Source organism: Kryptolebias marmoratus, linkage group LG24 (genome assembly GCF_001649575.2).
Source record: "Kryptolebias marmoratus isolate JLee-2015 linkage group LG24, ASM164957v2, whole genome shotgun sequence".
Taxonomy (NCBI): Eukaryota; Metazoa; Chordata; class Actinopteri; order Cyprinodontiformes; family Rivulidae; genus Kryptolebias; species Kryptolebias marmoratus.
Genome location: NC_051453.1, coordinates 13346075 through 13362019, shown reverse-complemented (window position 1 = coordinate 13362019; position 15945 = coordinate 13346075). Strand labels below are relative to the sequence as shown.

At 42.4% G+C, this 15945-nt stretch overlaps 2 protein-coding genes across 3 annotated transcripts in view; one reads left to right on the top strand and one right to left on the bottom strand.

The window, feature by feature from the left end:
- Positions 1–259: 259 nt before the first annotated feature.
- sh3gl1b (SH3-domain GRB2-like 1b) lies at positions 260–12858 on the top strand. Of its 2 annotated transcripts, XM_017407394.2 has the most exons (10): positions 260–630; positions 5938–6006; positions 6577–6649; positions 6727–6870; positions 7115–7248; positions 7397–7555; positions 8481–8584; positions 8684–8817; positions 9307–9357; positions 10737–12858. In XM_017407394.2, the coding sequence occupies exons 1-10, from the start codon at positions 586–588 to the stop codon at positions 10928–10930; spliced, it is 1107 nt and encodes a 368-aa protein (XP_017262883.1). In that variant the 5' UTR covers positions 260–585; the 3' UTR covers positions 10931–12858. The 2 variants fall into 2 exon arrangements, with proteins under 2 accessions (XP_017262883.1, XP_017262884.1); XM_017407395.2 differs by lacking the exon at positions 9307–9357 and having other exon boundaries at positions 586–630; positions 10737–10930.
- A 558-nt stretch (positions 12859–13416) lies between these two features.
- mpnd (MPN domain containing) overlaps positions 13417–15945 on the bottom strand; it is a 5341-nt gene continuing 2812 nt past the window's right edge. Inside the window, exons 9-13 of the mRNA XM_017406850.3 lie at positions 15700–15868; positions 14931–15001; positions 14743–14832; positions 14569–14661; positions 13417–14495 (exon numbers count right to left, since the gene is read on the bottom strand). Of these exons, the coding sequence (XP_017262339.1) occupies positions 14409–14495; positions 14569–14661; positions 14743–14832; positions 14931–15001; positions 15700–15868 (510 nt within the window). The 3' untranslated portion in view covers positions 13417–14408. The remainder of the gene's footprint in view (positions 14496–14568; positions 14662–14742; positions 14833–14930; positions 15002–15699; positions 15869–15945) is intronic.

Sequence of the window (15945 nt, the reverse complement as noted above, 5' to 3'; positions counted from 1 at the left end):
TTTAAGATAATGACGATGGTAAACATTTTAAACTAACACTTTAAAGGTTAGGAGGGTTTTGTATAGAAGAGTTTGAAAAATAGTAGGCTATTTTATTGACTTTTCCCTCGATGTTTTGTGAAGAACTTCGACGTTTTCAGATGTCAGTGAATGCATCACAGTCACCGCAGCGGGAGGACTGCTAATGACATGTTTTCTCCAGCAGGGGGCAATGTGCACCAACTTGTGCCATCTTCATGTAAACTCGGATTTTTTTCCTCCCAGTGGTTGGTGCAGATTTATAAAAGTGTGTACGGTGGCGTTTTGAGCCCAAGTCTCAGTCGTTGTTTATTTAGGTTTGCTTGGATTATTTCCCCCTTCGTCATCTGGTTGTGACAGTTGTAGTTGTACTCTCGACGTGGACAGTTGGCGTGTCCAGATTTAGAGTGACGGCCGTGAAGACCTATGATTTTTCAGAGGCAATTTTTTCCCCGTTTTTTTTTTTTTTTGTCTGTACTGGCCCCCCTGTTTTAACAAACTGAATCGTTAACTTTTGGACCTGTTTACGTCTCAGTTGGAAGCCGAGGACAGCCCCGTGGGTTCAAAATGTCTGTGGCGGGTTTGAAAAAGCAATTTTACAAGGCCAGTCAGGTTGGTGAAACTTTTTTTTTATTTAGCGGACCCGTTAGCTGCTAGCTTCAGTTAGCATACTGAGCTAACGAGCCGCGTTTATGTAACGGTGCTGCGGTGTTGACACTTTGTATCAGTACGAAAATATGTATATTAGACTACATATCGTTTTTAACAACTGTTGTAAAAGTTTACAAACAGCTTATTTTATGTTTACGTGAGGTGAACTAGTATTTAGTGTATTTGGAGTTCGTTTTGATAAATGACTTTACAGAAAACAACAGTGAAAAGCGGTGCAACACTAAGCTACAGCTGAAACATTAAAAAAACACGAAAATGCCTCTTTCTTTTTACTTTTAAAGCTGCAAAACCTGCACTTTCACTCAGTCCTCCAACTGGAAACGGGTCCAACTTTATTTTCCAGCTGTGACTTGTGTTTAAGTAGTCAGATCAGTGAGGAAACCCGCACACTTTTGCCTGGAAATGCCTGTGGAAATAAAAAGCTCATACAGTTTAGTGTGAGTGGTTTTAATCAAGTCCATCTGAGTCACGGGAGGAGATGGTTAAAAACATTTTTCTTTTTTTCTCTTCTCGACTCTCATTTTTCCTCCCCCTTCCTACCCCTGCTGATCTAAGCAGGAAAGACATTTGGTTTCTGCCCCTTCTTCCTGTCACGGACACACTCAAATCCCTGTTGGCTTTTGGTGGTGGTGTGTGTGTGGGAGAAGGAAAAAGAAACGTGATTTAGACACTGTTGGCTTGCTTTGACGAGAATGATGAGCAGAGAGGAGATAAAAGTAGAGCAGGAGAAGTGAAAGAGCTGGAACAGGGTGTTTTGCTTTTGTTTGACTGCATTGCAGCTGTTTTTCCTGCCAAACCTCCACCAGAGTCAATAAGACGCCACATAGCTCAGGTTTTACTCACAGGAGGTGTGCTGTGGAAGCCACGATCCGGGCTCTGCAGATCTCCTCTCTGCTTTTTCTTTTTCTCCCCCCAGTGGAGCCATTTAGGCCCGAAATGTCGACGAGAAGTAAGAAACGAAGGGGGTTCTGGTGTGGTTAAAAACGCAGCCATCGCTCAGCAAGAGGTCCCCTACGTGCTGGAAAGTAAACACTTCTTTTTTTCAGGATACAATCGCTGGATGTGCCTCCGCAAGTCATCAGCTTGTGGAGCCAGCCCAGTTCAACATGGCCACCACAGCCAGCTGACCTTGGAAAGCACAAAAAAATCGACTCTAACTCACTCGAGTTTTGCAGAAAGTCTGCTAAAATTTGGCGCGGTTGTATCTCCTGAGCAGATTTTAGTGAAGTAATGAGTCGGTTCAAGATTCAGCAGCTAATCAACCACAGATAGCTTAAACTTAGCTTTAACTAAGTCACTTTTGCAGACGTTAGGCTAAAACTTGGGGTGGTAGTAGCTGAGAGTCATCCTCAACACATACGACTATATCTTTTAATATGGAGGAGATCGCACATACATCGTCTACAAGACCAAAACAATCATAACCCCATTTGTTTTCAGTGCAAGATGAAAGGGGAAAGGTGATGAGCGATGTCATTTTCTTCCAGGAATGCTCTGCTTTTAATTTAACCCCGTGTTTTCGTGTTAATCTCCGTGTTCTCTTCTTTAAAGTGATCATCCTCATCATAAATGTCCCGTTTCTTGCACAGTTACCTTCAATTAATATGTACTTCCAGGTGTCTTCTCCTGCAAAACTTAAAGTCTAATGAAAGTTTCAACAAAATCCAGAACAGGACTATAACTTGTCGTATTTTTAGTTTTGGATTTGCTTTCGTTTTTCCTGACGTAAAGCCCGGATTTAAAGCCAGCCGAGGCGCCGAGGTGTGCAAACTTGCACACATTTTCCAAGCGCTCTGTTCGAACACGTCCACCGTGCTGGGAGTGAAAAGGCAGCACAACCTGTCTGGATTAGAGTTTAACGCAGAGTTGGTTTGGGATTAAAGCAGGTCGGCTGGAGCGATATTCCTAATATAATCCTCAGATTATAATGTTTCATTCTTAGTGGAGATCCGTTACTAACAGTTTTGGGGGTACAGGATGATGACACGCTACAGATGGGTTGAAAAGTTAGGATTATTGTGTTTTGCTTTTACTGTCTGGATTTTAAAATTACATTTATATGATGATGTCCTTCTTGTCATAAAAGTGCATTATGCTAGTGTTGGAAATCGGTGAGCTGGATTTTCTTATTGTCTTGTTATGAACCTTTCTTCTGTCGGATGTATCCTGTCGTCACCTGATGTTAGTCTGAGCCTGAGGGGGAGTTTCATGTTCACGAGCAGCACGGCGGGCTTGGTAAATGTCACCACCAGTTATGTGTTGTTGTCACGGCTGCTGATGGCATTTTTGATTTGCCGAAACCTTGCTCATCTAGACAAACGTATCCGCTCAAAACAAAAGTAAAACAATATTTAGGACGACCACTTTGAAGCCGTGTTTGTGCAGCGACGTCTATCAAGCCTCCAGAAATGTGTTGAGTGGGAGTATTTTGGGGAGTCTACATGTCCTGAAGGCTTATTAAGCATAAATTACATTTATTGGGCAGTCAGATGGTGCAGAATTACGTGCATTTTAGAGTCTGAAGTTGTAAAAACTTTATTAAAAGCTGTGATTTTTAGACTGCATAACATTAAATCCGCCCTTAGCAATTCAGCTTCTACTCTTCTGATTTCTCATGTTTATGACGCTCAGTTGTGGTGACAAGATGCACGATAACCAGTAACACGTCTAAGAGAGGATTCAACATGGCACATGTACAGTTCTGTGAGTGGATGCTAGACCTCGGAATGAGACACCGAGACTTTAGACAGCTCGCAGCCACGCAAACGACCCTCATCCTGTGACGTGCAGACGGCACCTCGGTGGTTGGCCGGGTCACAGGTGGCGATGAGGCGGCAGGCAGGAGCTGCGGTTTGGCCGCTCCAGTGACGTGGTGTGAAAACGGCTCGTTTCTCAGTATGTAAGAGACGAAACAGGGTTCGTCCACCAGGAAGTGTTGCTGAATGTCTGCTCTAAGGATAGAATAGCTTGCAATGATATTATCGTCAAATATTACATTGATATCATCACAATCATCTAAACCAGGTGTGGACATCAAGGCCAGTGAGAGTCCAATTGATTGACCAGATATTAACAGGCAGTTCAATCAGTCCTTTATGATTCTGATCTCACAATGAGGAGAGATTTTTCAGTCCATTGTGCAGCCCCCAGTCTGCTCACTCTGTGGCTTTTTTGACATCTGGTTGTATTTCCGTAGGTACTGCAGTGGCAGACCTTTTCTTTTTGTTTCCAGCTTTGGTCTCAGCTTCATTTTTTTTTATGTTTTAAGCTATAATGCGACTTTTTGTTTCCTACTACCAGGAATTTGATGCCACATGCTAACCAGTTTTCCTGCTGCTCAGCGCTTCAAACTCTTCCTCCTCCTCCCGCGAAACAAAATCACATTGATAGCTGAGCGGTGCGCTGTAGCGGCCGTTATAACCCACTACAAGTGGTTTGGGTTCCTCTCTAGCTGTTGTTTCACGTCGTGCAAATCAGCTGTGGCTCCAGACAAGCGCGTCCACAAACGACGGCTTGAATTAGACTCTGAGTTGATGTGCTTCATGTACAGTGATTAAGATAAAGACACAATGATAAACCCATTCCTCTTTGCTGCACTTTGCAATGTTTATCCCAAAACTCACCTCCTGTGCTCAGCTCTGTGACAGTTGTGTGCACGTCAACAATAACCCGACACGCTTCTGTATGGTGGCCAACAAATCGCTCCCACTAAGACTCAAAGTAGCAAGAGTAATCTTTGATCGGCTCCGCTTCTGACATAAAATTAAAGACCTGGCTTAATATCTGTTAAACTGACTGAATTATACCCATTTTTGTGTTTTTATGGCCATCTCCTCCTTTGCCTTTCACCGACAATTATAATAAACTTGTTCACTTTAGACCATAAGTAGGGTGTGAAAATGGGAGGGGAAAAAAAGACCATAAAGTCCCGTACTGATTGCAGACTTGGAGCTCCTCAGGGAAGGGACATTAAATGCTGAGCTGGTTACACGTTTCAGCTGCGTCTTCACTCATGACCTGAATTCCTCGAGGCCTGATGTGATGAACTCAGAGCAGAAATTTCAGCAGTCTTACCGAAACCAGTTCATTGCAGGTTTATCAGCTGCTGCTGCTTGTTAGGATGCACAAAACCATGTAACCTCACTTTAAAAGAGGAGTAAACTACTGTATATATGATGACATTTTTAAGGTTACAGTCAAACTACGTGACAGATGTGGGTCATTCCCGTTTCTACGTGGGGGTCACCAGGAGTGGCTATGATTCAGAGTCATGTAAGGAAATGACTAAAACCTGATGTTTCTCTTTCACAGATGAGTAATTAAAGAGAACAAAGGGACATCATGGCTTATTCTCTGGATTTAATCTGAACGGTAGCGCCTGTGTCCATCTGATTGTGTGACACTTCTTTAATAGTGTCAGGAAGTCCAAAACGAAAAAGGTTGTGTCAGATGAATTCAGTAAATACTTCACAGCAACTGTAACAGTTTCTGTCTGTTAGCAAAATATAATATTAACTACTGGAGAGAGTTTATTCTAAACCTCAAAATAATCTTTACACGTATGTCTACAACTGATTAACATTTGGAATCACCCGATTCAAGATGGCTCCCACGGCTAGTTTGCCCCACCAAACAAAAAACTCAGTCAGTTTTACAGATATTGAGCTAAAATTTGGTGTGAGTGTAGCCAGAAATCACCCCCAGCATGTACTGTGAGCAACACTGGCTGTCTGTTGTGTTAGCAGAATATCTGATGAACCACTGGGCAGATTTCATTGAAACTCTCAGAAAGTATCTGTACGACAATTTTCCTCCTGTGTAGTGCTTTGACGGGTTGAATCTTTCTTTGTCTTAAAACTTAAACAACATATAACAGCAGCACATTTTCTGTATTTTTTTTTACTGTATTTTATTGTTAAAAATGTGTCTTGGCACCGAGCGGTCATCGTGGTTGGCTTTGAGTTTTGTAAAACGGGTCAGAAAACCGTTTTGATCTCAGACATGGACTTGTGTACTCCCGGAGTATTTTCTTTTTATTGTCCTCGAGTTAAACCAAAGTCAAACTAGTCTTTAAAAAAAAAAGCATGTGATATTTTTTGCCTCTTCAAAAAGCACAGCGAAGCAAACAAAGCAACACTTGGAAAAGCCTCATTTTGTCCCTTTCAGATCAAAACCCTCTGAGCAGCATTACTGAATTAGCTTTCTGTTTTGTCGTTGTTCCCCTTCCTGTTGTCCCCCTGCTTATAGATGGTGAGTGAGAAAGTCGGTGGAGCAGAAGGGACCAAACTAGACGATGACTTCAGAGACTTGGAGCGGGTAAGAGGGACATCAGGGAGTGTGCAAATCAAAGTCACTGCGCAGGATGAACGCTCACATTGAACAAATAAACAGTCTTGTGAAACTCCTGTTCACATTTTGTATGGATATCTAGGATATTTTACACAGCACCAGCAGTTTGACGCTTTAATCTAAGCTTAAAAAGAATTAAATACAAGCTCGAGAAGTTCCTTACAAGGCATACAATGAAAACCCACGAATACTGTTAAAAATGTCAAACTGCACTGGCTGCTGCTTCTGAAATGTAAATATTTAATGTGTCGCTGGTATCTTTGCGGTTTTGAAGCATTCAGCAGACAAAACACTAAGTTTAAGACGCCACAGAGTGAGCGTTTTCAAACAGCTGATGACCTTTTTTTCAGTTATCTGGCATGTTGTAGACCAAACAACTACTTAGGTTTTTTTAAAAAATCCATCCTAAACTTTATAGACCACTTTGTTTAGCTGCATCTCTAGACTCTAATGCATTTCTGTGTTAGCATTATACAGGAAAATCTTTAGGGCACTCTTTTCCCAGTTTGTATCTCATGTTCGTTCCTGTTTCTGTAGAAAGTTGATGTGACCAGTAAAGCTGTAGTGGAGGTGATCTCCAAAACCTCAGAGTACCTCCAACCCAACCCTGGTGAGAGTCCAACCTGCATCTTTGCATCCAAATTAGTTGTGCCCTTTTAAATCTGTTTTTATCTTCTTTCTCTGCAGCATCCCGGGCCAAACTGTCCATGTTAAACACCATGTCTAAGATCCGCGGTCAGGTGAAGAACCCGGGCTATCCTCAAGCCGAGGGGCTGCTGGGAGAGTGCATGGCCAAGTACGGACGGGAGCTCGGAGAGGACACTAACTTCGGTAATACGCGCGTGTCTGGTGTCGTGTGGTTCGGCGTGGTAAAGCGGGGGAGTGTCACCTGTTTGAGGCGTGGTGCTTATGTGTACATGTCTGCTCTGATCAAAACGCTCATTGATAAACTGCTGCCAAACTCTTTACACAATGTCTACAAAATTCTCTTTGCATGTTTAAATTTGTCCTCTGCAGGTGCGAGCTAGGAGTCATATTTTATTGTGCTACAAGTTTTAATGTCTGTGTGGTCCAGGCGCAGCCCTCGTAGACGTTGGAGATGCCATGAAGAGATTAGCAGAAGTGAAAGACTCTTTAGACATCGACGTAAAACAGAACTTCATCGATCCACTGCAAGGGCTGTATGACAAGGACCTCAGAGAGATACAAGTACGTGGCGCACACGCTTTGGTTCTTTAAATTTTCACATTTTAGCAACCGTAAGACCCTTAAAACGCACTTGTTCGCTCGATAGAGTGAACAAGATTTAAAGTAGATGATGGACGGAAAGGTTGAACTGTCCCCGTAACCTTCTCAGCACCATCTGAAGAAGCTTGAAGGCCGCCGACTCGATTACGACTACAAGAAGAAGCGTCAGGGCAAGATCCCAGACGAGGAAGTTCGACAGGCCCTGGAGAAGTTTCACGAGTCAAAGGAAGTGGCTGAGACCAGCATGTACAACCTGCTGGAGACTGACGTGAGGACTTTAAACACTTCATTTTGCTTTGAAGCCTAATTTAAACCTTTTACCATGTCTTAAAAACAAAACAGCTACATCTAAAAATTGAAAAGACAATTCAGTTATTTTCAGCCTGAGCCTTATTTTATTGTCAGACTCTTATCACGCTTTAAACATGTACTTGATTTGTTGTTGTGATGTACCTGGTTTTATCAAAAACACACCCACAGGACAAACTAACTCAATTAGACCTGTAAAAACTGATAAAAACACACCCACTGGGCACCTGGACTCTTGTACTGCAGATAAACACACCTACCAGCAGATAGTGACACACTTGGGTTTTTATTTTTCAGAATCTAATACTATAGCTCCACATTTTCAGGGTCTGAGTTAAATATAACGAGTCCAATCAAGAGGAAGTTGGTTCTTCTTTTTGTTTTTTTTGTTTTTTTTTTGAAAACGAGTAGGCGGTGTTTGCCAGAGGAGATTTCAGGTCACTCTATCTCACAGATAGAACCGGTCTGGTCACAGCCAGTCCTGCAACCATGGCTGGTGTCGATGTTTTGACTTTTACACTGATAAATACTAGGGTGGTTTTCTAAAGCTAAAGAAATAGACAACTAAATACAGACAATTTAACCCAAACACATTAATGTGGCACTGGAGTCAGGCCTGGCTTCCTCTGTTTTCACAAATAAACAATAATACTTGGGCAAAATAATTTTAACCCTCTATTTATTTGACTTTATGAGTTAATTCTTTTGCCAGCTAAATAAATGATTACACATTTGCTTCATTATAAAGTGCAGAAGTTTCCTGATGTCTGGATTGTAGATCTGCTTATCTGCTGGAGGGATTCTTACAGAAACTTAGGAACTGTGACACGAGCCTGCATGTGTTGAGTTTATGTGTGTGTGTGTGTGTGTGTGTGTGTGTGTAGATAGAGCAGGTGAGCCAGCTCTCGTCCCTGGTGGAGTCCCAGCTGCAGTACCACAGGGAAGCTGTCCAAGTGCTGGAGGAGCTTTCTGACAAACTGCGCGACAGGTGCGTGCAGGGAGGAAACCTCAACACCCCGACCGCATCCAGATCTGTTTCTGACCCGAGGCCCGCAGGAACTGATCTTTCCTTTTTTTTTTTAAACAGGATGAATGAAGCTCAGTCTCGACCAAGACGAGAGTACACACCTAAACCCAAACCCATCTTTGACTATGGAGACAACAACCATTCGAATGGCGGCTACTCGACCTCCATGGCCCCTCCTCCATCACGCAACACAGGTAAGACATAAAACGAGCTCAGACGCACCATCCTTCCAGTTATGCTGCTCTTTAAGTCTCACTGAGGATTATATTATAAGATGTGTGGATAAAACCTTCCTAACTGGAGTTCCAACACCAACAAAACATCCATCAGTTTCTGCAGACTTACATGATGAACCAGACCAAAGTAACATGTCTACATGAAACTCCTTCCTCTTTAAAAACTCACAGAAACTAAACTTATGACATAATTGCTCAACATGAACAATGAGGCAGACAAAGACTCAAAACGTTCACTTTTTTTTTCTGATGGAAACTTCATAGGTGATAGTATGCCCTGAATATTTGACTTTCAGACTGTTAAAATGATATAAGTTAGTTGTTGAGCAGAAGAAAATGAACAAGTGTTTAGAGTGAGAGAGGTGACTGTGTGTGTGTGTGTGTCCCACCCATTTATCTGGCTGGCCTTTCTGTGGCTGACCTTGTTCCTTTTTCCTGTGACATCAGCAGATCGGCCGTTTCTCTTTGCTACATTGTCCTTTCGGAAACCAGGATTGTGTGAGTCACAGATTGTGTGTGTGTGTGTGTGTGGGGGGGGGGGGGGGGGGTCGCTTGTACAAGTTGCTGTGGTCTTGCAAATGTCCAGCACGTGTGTGTGCACTATCTGTTATAAAATGTAGAAAATAGTAGCTCCACATCAGTGCTTTAAGTTATTTGTCTTTATATTCGCTTTCAACATCAACAAGCATGTGGTTTCATCTGCGCTCCACATCCTGTCTTCTGAAGCGGCACATATGACTTCCTCATTGTCTGATTTTCATCTGGGTTTCCAAAACACAATTGACTGAATACACTTAATATTTCTTCATTTAAATGAAAAAAAAAACAAAAAACATTCCGGCTTGATTTTACTGCTTAAAAAACACCACCTAGCTTGGATCTGTCAAACTTTTTTTTTTCTTTTCCTGTAGCTTATCTGCTGCTACTATGTTATTCACCGTGTCTGGTTAAGTTCAAGTTCATCGTTGGCATTTGATCTGGATCCGGCAAAGCATGAGGTTATGTGACTGACGTGTGGTGACTTGCATATTGTGAAAGTAATACAGCTTAACAATCTTACACAACATATGAATGACACAAGTAACAGTCGTAGCGAAATATTGTCTGACCAAGGCTGTGCAGTGGTAGAAAATATGTTGGATAAAAGCAAAAAGTTCACATCTGATTTTGATTATTGTGCATTCATATTTATGATTATAACTTTTCTCTTCTTGTTTTTGCTTTCCCACTCGTTTGCGTACATTCTGTGTCTTAAAATGTGAGTATCTTTATTTGCTCATGGGCCAGGCTGCCTCTTTTTTACCCACCTGTTAGGAAATGTCGGTAATTGTTGGCGGTACTCCATTACAACAAGTGTTGCAGTCTTTCTCCTGCTCCCGTAAACCGATACAGCAGCGCGCGAATGAGGACGAGCGGCCGAAGCTATTGCCTTCTCCCGCCCCGGCCAGCAGCGTGTCGGGGGAACTTGATACAATGAGAAAATTGTTTGGCAGCAAAAAGCCGAGTTTGTCTGTGTGTGTAGACCGGCGCTGATCTGTGTGAGTGAGGTCACCGAGACAGAAAGAACAAGCGAAGACTGAGGGCAGGACGGCGGTCCTACAGGAACCTGGTGTCGGAGATGTTTTCGTTTATGGGGAAATTAAAAAAAAAAAAAAAAAAAAACCCTGCTCGCCAGAATTTCTAAACTTATTTGCAAAGCTATGTTGTTACGCTAATAAAATATACAAACCACACGTGCTGTCATGCCAAAACTGTGCATGTAACCTTTCCTTGTAAAACTGGCACCGCTGTGGGCCTCTCTTTGTGTCTGAAAGCTCGAGTTACTCCTCCTCGTTTCTGGAGTCCTCATATTTTCTCCTCTCACTTGTTCCTTTCAGCTCCAGAGCAGCCGAGCTGCAAGGCGCTGTACGACTTTGAGCCAGAGAATGAGGGGGAGCTGGGCTTCCACGAGGGCGACATCATCACCCTGACCAATCAGATCGATGAAAACTGGTATGAGGGCATGCTGAACGGCCAGTCTGGATTCTTCCCTCTCAACTACGTCGAAGTCCTTGTTCCACTGCCACACTAATACAACATAAAGGCTACAAGGAGACTGACAGAGAAGAGGAGGAGAGCAAGAGTGGTGAGGAGCAAGACAAGTAGACAAGGGACGGTCCACAAAGGTTTCTTTTTCACTTACAGCTCCGTCGTCATCGTCACAAATGAGCACTTTTATCAACACAAGATCTGGATATGAAATAAAACCAGAATGTCCTTCTGGTTTATGGAGAAGTAAGAGGAGAACTGAGACAAAATATTTTTATCCTTCATCTGAAAGTAAGAAGAAGTTCTTCAAGACAAACGGATGACACTGTTGTAAGCAATAATACTTCTTTACAGATCAGCCATACAGAAACAAGACGATATGTTTTAAATGCTGTTATTGAGGTGACAGACTTTTATTCATTTTGTCTACCTGTGGTCTCTGACTCATGTAGGTCATGCAGTTTTCTAGACTAGCACCTCAAACCTCACAGTGAATGACTGAACTGTATCATTTCAAAACTAAAAGCAATTATAATACCACCTGAGGACTGGAGTGAACCCCTCGATGCCACCTTCTGGCACCACCGAGAATTACATCCATGCAAACTAAAATGAACTTAAATAAGACTTGAAATAATTATGAAAAAAGAGGGGGAAACATGAGCCCAAATTAGTGTCTAACTGGTGATTTAGACAGTTTGGACTGCAATGATTTTTTTTCCTTTTTCGTTTGAAAGTAGCTGTGTAGTTAGTAGCTGTAATGGCAGACGTGTTGGTGGCTCTCCCTCTTAGTTTCTGTAGGTTTTAAAGAAAAAAAACAAACAAAAAAAGTCACCTTCGCAGTTTTTGCAGAGTATGTGAGAAAATATTCTAATTGCATGTTGGACATCAGTTAAAAAAATAAATAAAATTAGCACGCGCCACAGACGTACTCCAACATTTCACACTGACCCAAAGGTAAAATGCTGAAGTTGCACCTTTTAATGCAGATGTGTGCATTTGTTAATCACAACCATCAACAACTATATATATGGTTACCTGCTCGCCTGTTCAATGGAGGAGACGGAGCCAAAAAGATTTTAAAATGCAATAGAAACATATTGTTTAATGCTTGTTTGTTAAACTGCTAATGACTCTGTAACAGCCATATATTCATGTAGTTTCTGTGCTGTTTATTGTAGTTAAATGTTTTTGTTCCTTTCTTTGTTGAGACGTTGGAGCCCCGTTCAAGGCACCAGTTAAGTCCATTTTGTGCCTGAATAGACGACGCTGCTGGCAGCGAGTTAGTCTTTTATATTCACCCTTAACTGTCCCCGCTGTTGACTTGTGTGTGTGTGTGTGTCTCGGAGAATGTGAAACTCACTGTATTCTGTAACCTCTGGTCATTCGCAGTGACTTTAATTTGTCTGTTATTGCTTCAGGCTTGTGGGCACAGATGTTGAGTCGGTTCAGACAAGGCTGGATTCTTGTTATGGACTGTGCCACGGTAGTGTCAAGCAGAGGGAAGGAGCTTGGTTTAAAAGGGAAAACATCGAGGGAAGTAGTTGTAAGGATGAACTTGGACAGCCTTCATTACCAAAAATGTACCGTTTTGTTTAATTGATATGCAACGTTAAGAACTAATGTCAGCTATGTGCTCGTCTGTAGCATCTTTCTTTTCATCCGTTCGTTCATCACTCCACGCTGTTCCCTGCACCCCGACCCTCCCACTCCTGAGTTCGGTCCTCGGTCCTCGTCTCACATGTTTACGTCTCTGACCGTACAGCTCAGTACTTGTATGTAGATCAGGGCTAAGGGCAATAGGAGGTGCTGTGTGGATAATGGTATTAGAGAAAACCTATGTGCATGTTTTAGTGCCTTTTAGGGGGAAAAGAAAAAACAAAACAAAAAAAAAAGAACCTAACCCAGCCATTTCTTTTTTCCCCCCCGCTTGTTTTCTTTCCAGCCGTTGGCACTTTTACGTGTTAAGATTAAATATGTGAGCGCAGATTTCTGCACGAAGACACTACAGGCAGTTTCCAGGATGTGTTTAGACTGATACAAGTCTTAAAAGCAGACCACCAGTGGAAACTTGCTTTTTTTTAGTTTAAATGTTTTTAAAAAGTCCCACTTTTTTTCTCTCTTTTAAAGGGCTATGTATGTTTAATCAGTCTTAAACTCTCCTTTATTCAACATAAAATCACTATGGATCTTTGTAGTATTATTTTTATATACAAGACCTTAAAACATTTAAATTAATCTTTGCATGTAGACCTTGTAAGTGAATATCTTAGATCTAAGTTTCTTTTTTTTGTTTGTTTAAACTCTTGGTATAAATACAGAATTTAACTGCAATACCTTTTTTTTTTTTTTTCCTTTTTTACTCTCACATTATTTGTATGTGCTTCCTTTTTGTTCCCTGCCTCCTGACTTCTTACAGGAAATAAACAAAAAAAAAAAACCCACATCCAAAAATGTTGTCTTTTATCAGTTTAAAGGAAGAAGTACATCTCTGGGTTCTGTAACAATGAAAGGAAGCCAACAAATTTAGACGGTTCCAGTGTGTATCTTTTAATACTTTGTGGATCATCAATCAGCAGGCTTAAGGCATGTATATCACAGTCCACAGTTAATAATAAATACAGTAAAGGTCAAAGAGGAAGCAAATATTTGCCCTAACCAAACAAGACTCATGTCTCACGCACCTGAGAGGCTGATGGGCACATTCACAACACACACCTGTTTCATTACACTAGCAGATTTACCTGCACCACAACCCTTAAATACGACTTGCAGAGCACAAACGAGAACAAAACCTACTGCAGAGTACAATTCAAACACAGTTACTTTTTGCATACGTGTTATAGTGTATATTTGTGCACTACTATTCCGTTGGTTGAGTCTCTAAAGAGGCAAGACGTTAACAGTTTAAAAGCATTCGTATCTGATCGGATCATTAGATGCTGTCACAGATAGATACATAGGTCCACGTGTAAAAGGTCAAAGGCCATCAAGGCTGGCTGTTTTTTTTTAATTTATGAAATGCCCCTAAATAGTGTCCTTGTACAATGTTCTCCTGACTACCAGTAGTTCAGATTTGTCCTCTGTTTAGGACATTCGTAAACCTGACTGCCTCCCACTCACTGCATACTACTGAATAACTCTGTTTTGCTGTCTACAGAGGACATTTAGGGCTTTTCAATGATGCCACATGTGAAGGAGTGGGGCTAATTACCTTACAAAGATTGGGAAATTTAACAAAATAAAATGTGATAGGACAATATGTTGTTGTTTTTTCCTGGCAGTCAGGAGGATTTTTTTCTTTTTTTCAAAATGGAGGGTGTTTGGTTTGTTTCTCTCCGCTCATAAAAACAGTACAACCTTCAGGAGCAAGCTGAAGTGCATTTTAACTCCCAATAGCGCAGTATCAGAATTAGCTGGGACTCCAGTATGAGCTGCTTCGAGGCATTGATCTACCTATATATCCTCCAAGCCGACTTCACGCAGGAGGTCTGTCAGCTCTGCAGCGTGCAGAACGCCTCTCAGTGCATGCTGCTCAGCTGGCTGTAGACGTGCTCCAAGATCTGCGAGTAAGCCTGGTCTTTGGGGGCGTGGCAACTCAGGGAGCCCTGTGGAAGTGGACGCGCTACGTCAGCTGGGGAGCACCTACAGCTCTGGTAGAAAAAGAGCTGGCTGTCCTACCTTAATCTTGTCCATCATGGTGGTATCAGGACACCAGTACTGGTTGAACTGGACGAGGTCGGGAGCGGCTCTGTAGTAATCAACCAGCAGCATCTGAGGAGGAAATATAAGCATCTTTATCTCTTACTAGTCTTAAAACTGTCACTTTTTCATTTTAAATCCTGCAGAGGTTACCATCTCATTAAGAACGTCGCTGGTAAGAAAGTTGTCCTGCACGTAGGTGACCTCCACAGCCACGGGGATCCCGTAGTCATTAGGTCGTTGCTGCAAACAGAGAGATGCTGTTGAGCCCAAATATCCTAACTGACAAGTTTATGAAGGAAGAAAGGTGAACAATGTCACGGTTGTTTCTGTGTGCTGACCTCGGGTGGTGGCACGACCCAGAACGGAGTTATTGTAGATGCCACACCTTGGTTTCCATGGTAATAGGGACCTGAAATAACCCAGAACTAAATGAAACCTGCCTGGATCCAGGGTTCATTACAGTGATGGCTGTTATTGATTTGGAAACTAAATCTTCAATTAAGGCATAAATAAAAATTAAGCCTCAACACTAGTTTTAATACTTTGCCTTAACTGACATTTAATCCTTCCATTTGCTGCAACCAGACATCTACATTTGCTTTTACAGGAAATCCCTTTTTGAGTATGTTTTCTCTTATTTTTTCTAGCTGAACTTTGACAAAACTTTAATAATAAGGAAGTCAAAACGATCTGTACTCTTCACTGACATTGTTACTCTGGGTGTTTGGTAACAGAGGGACAATAAACTGCAGGTCTTTGCTGCGATGCTCTCTAATCACCGCTGTTCCGAGTGTCTTTATGAGAGCATTAAACAGCTTCCAGACAGCTCAGGGGCAACTTGGCTAATTTGTTTGCTCTTGTGCGCCTTTGTTTGTTTTAGCTGACCAGAAATTCCCACATCAGGTCTGAGTGCAGCGCCACCTGGTAACCATTTGCTAACTACTGTAACATTAATCTAACAGTATCTGTTGCCACCTTGAGCTTTTAAACACTGTCGACATAGTTCTCTGAATTCATTTCAAGTCTTTCGGATGAGCACTTGTTACTTAAGATCAGCCGTTTGTCACACGATTACAGCGCCACGTGGCCCCCACGGCAGCCACTGACCACAGATGATGCCCAGGCAGGGCTGGAAGCCGTTGTTTGAGCCCTGCAGCCTCAGCTGATGGTCCATCTGGGAGTCGATGTCCTGCAGCGAGGGCAGGGCCGGGCCCCGTGGGTGACTGTGGTACCAGCCCACCAACGACAGCCCGCGCATGAACAGGTTCTGGCAGATCTGGAACAGAGCGAACATCCTATTTACTGACGTGACAAAACATGGCAGATCTGGGCGGGGCGAGGAGGAGGAGGAGG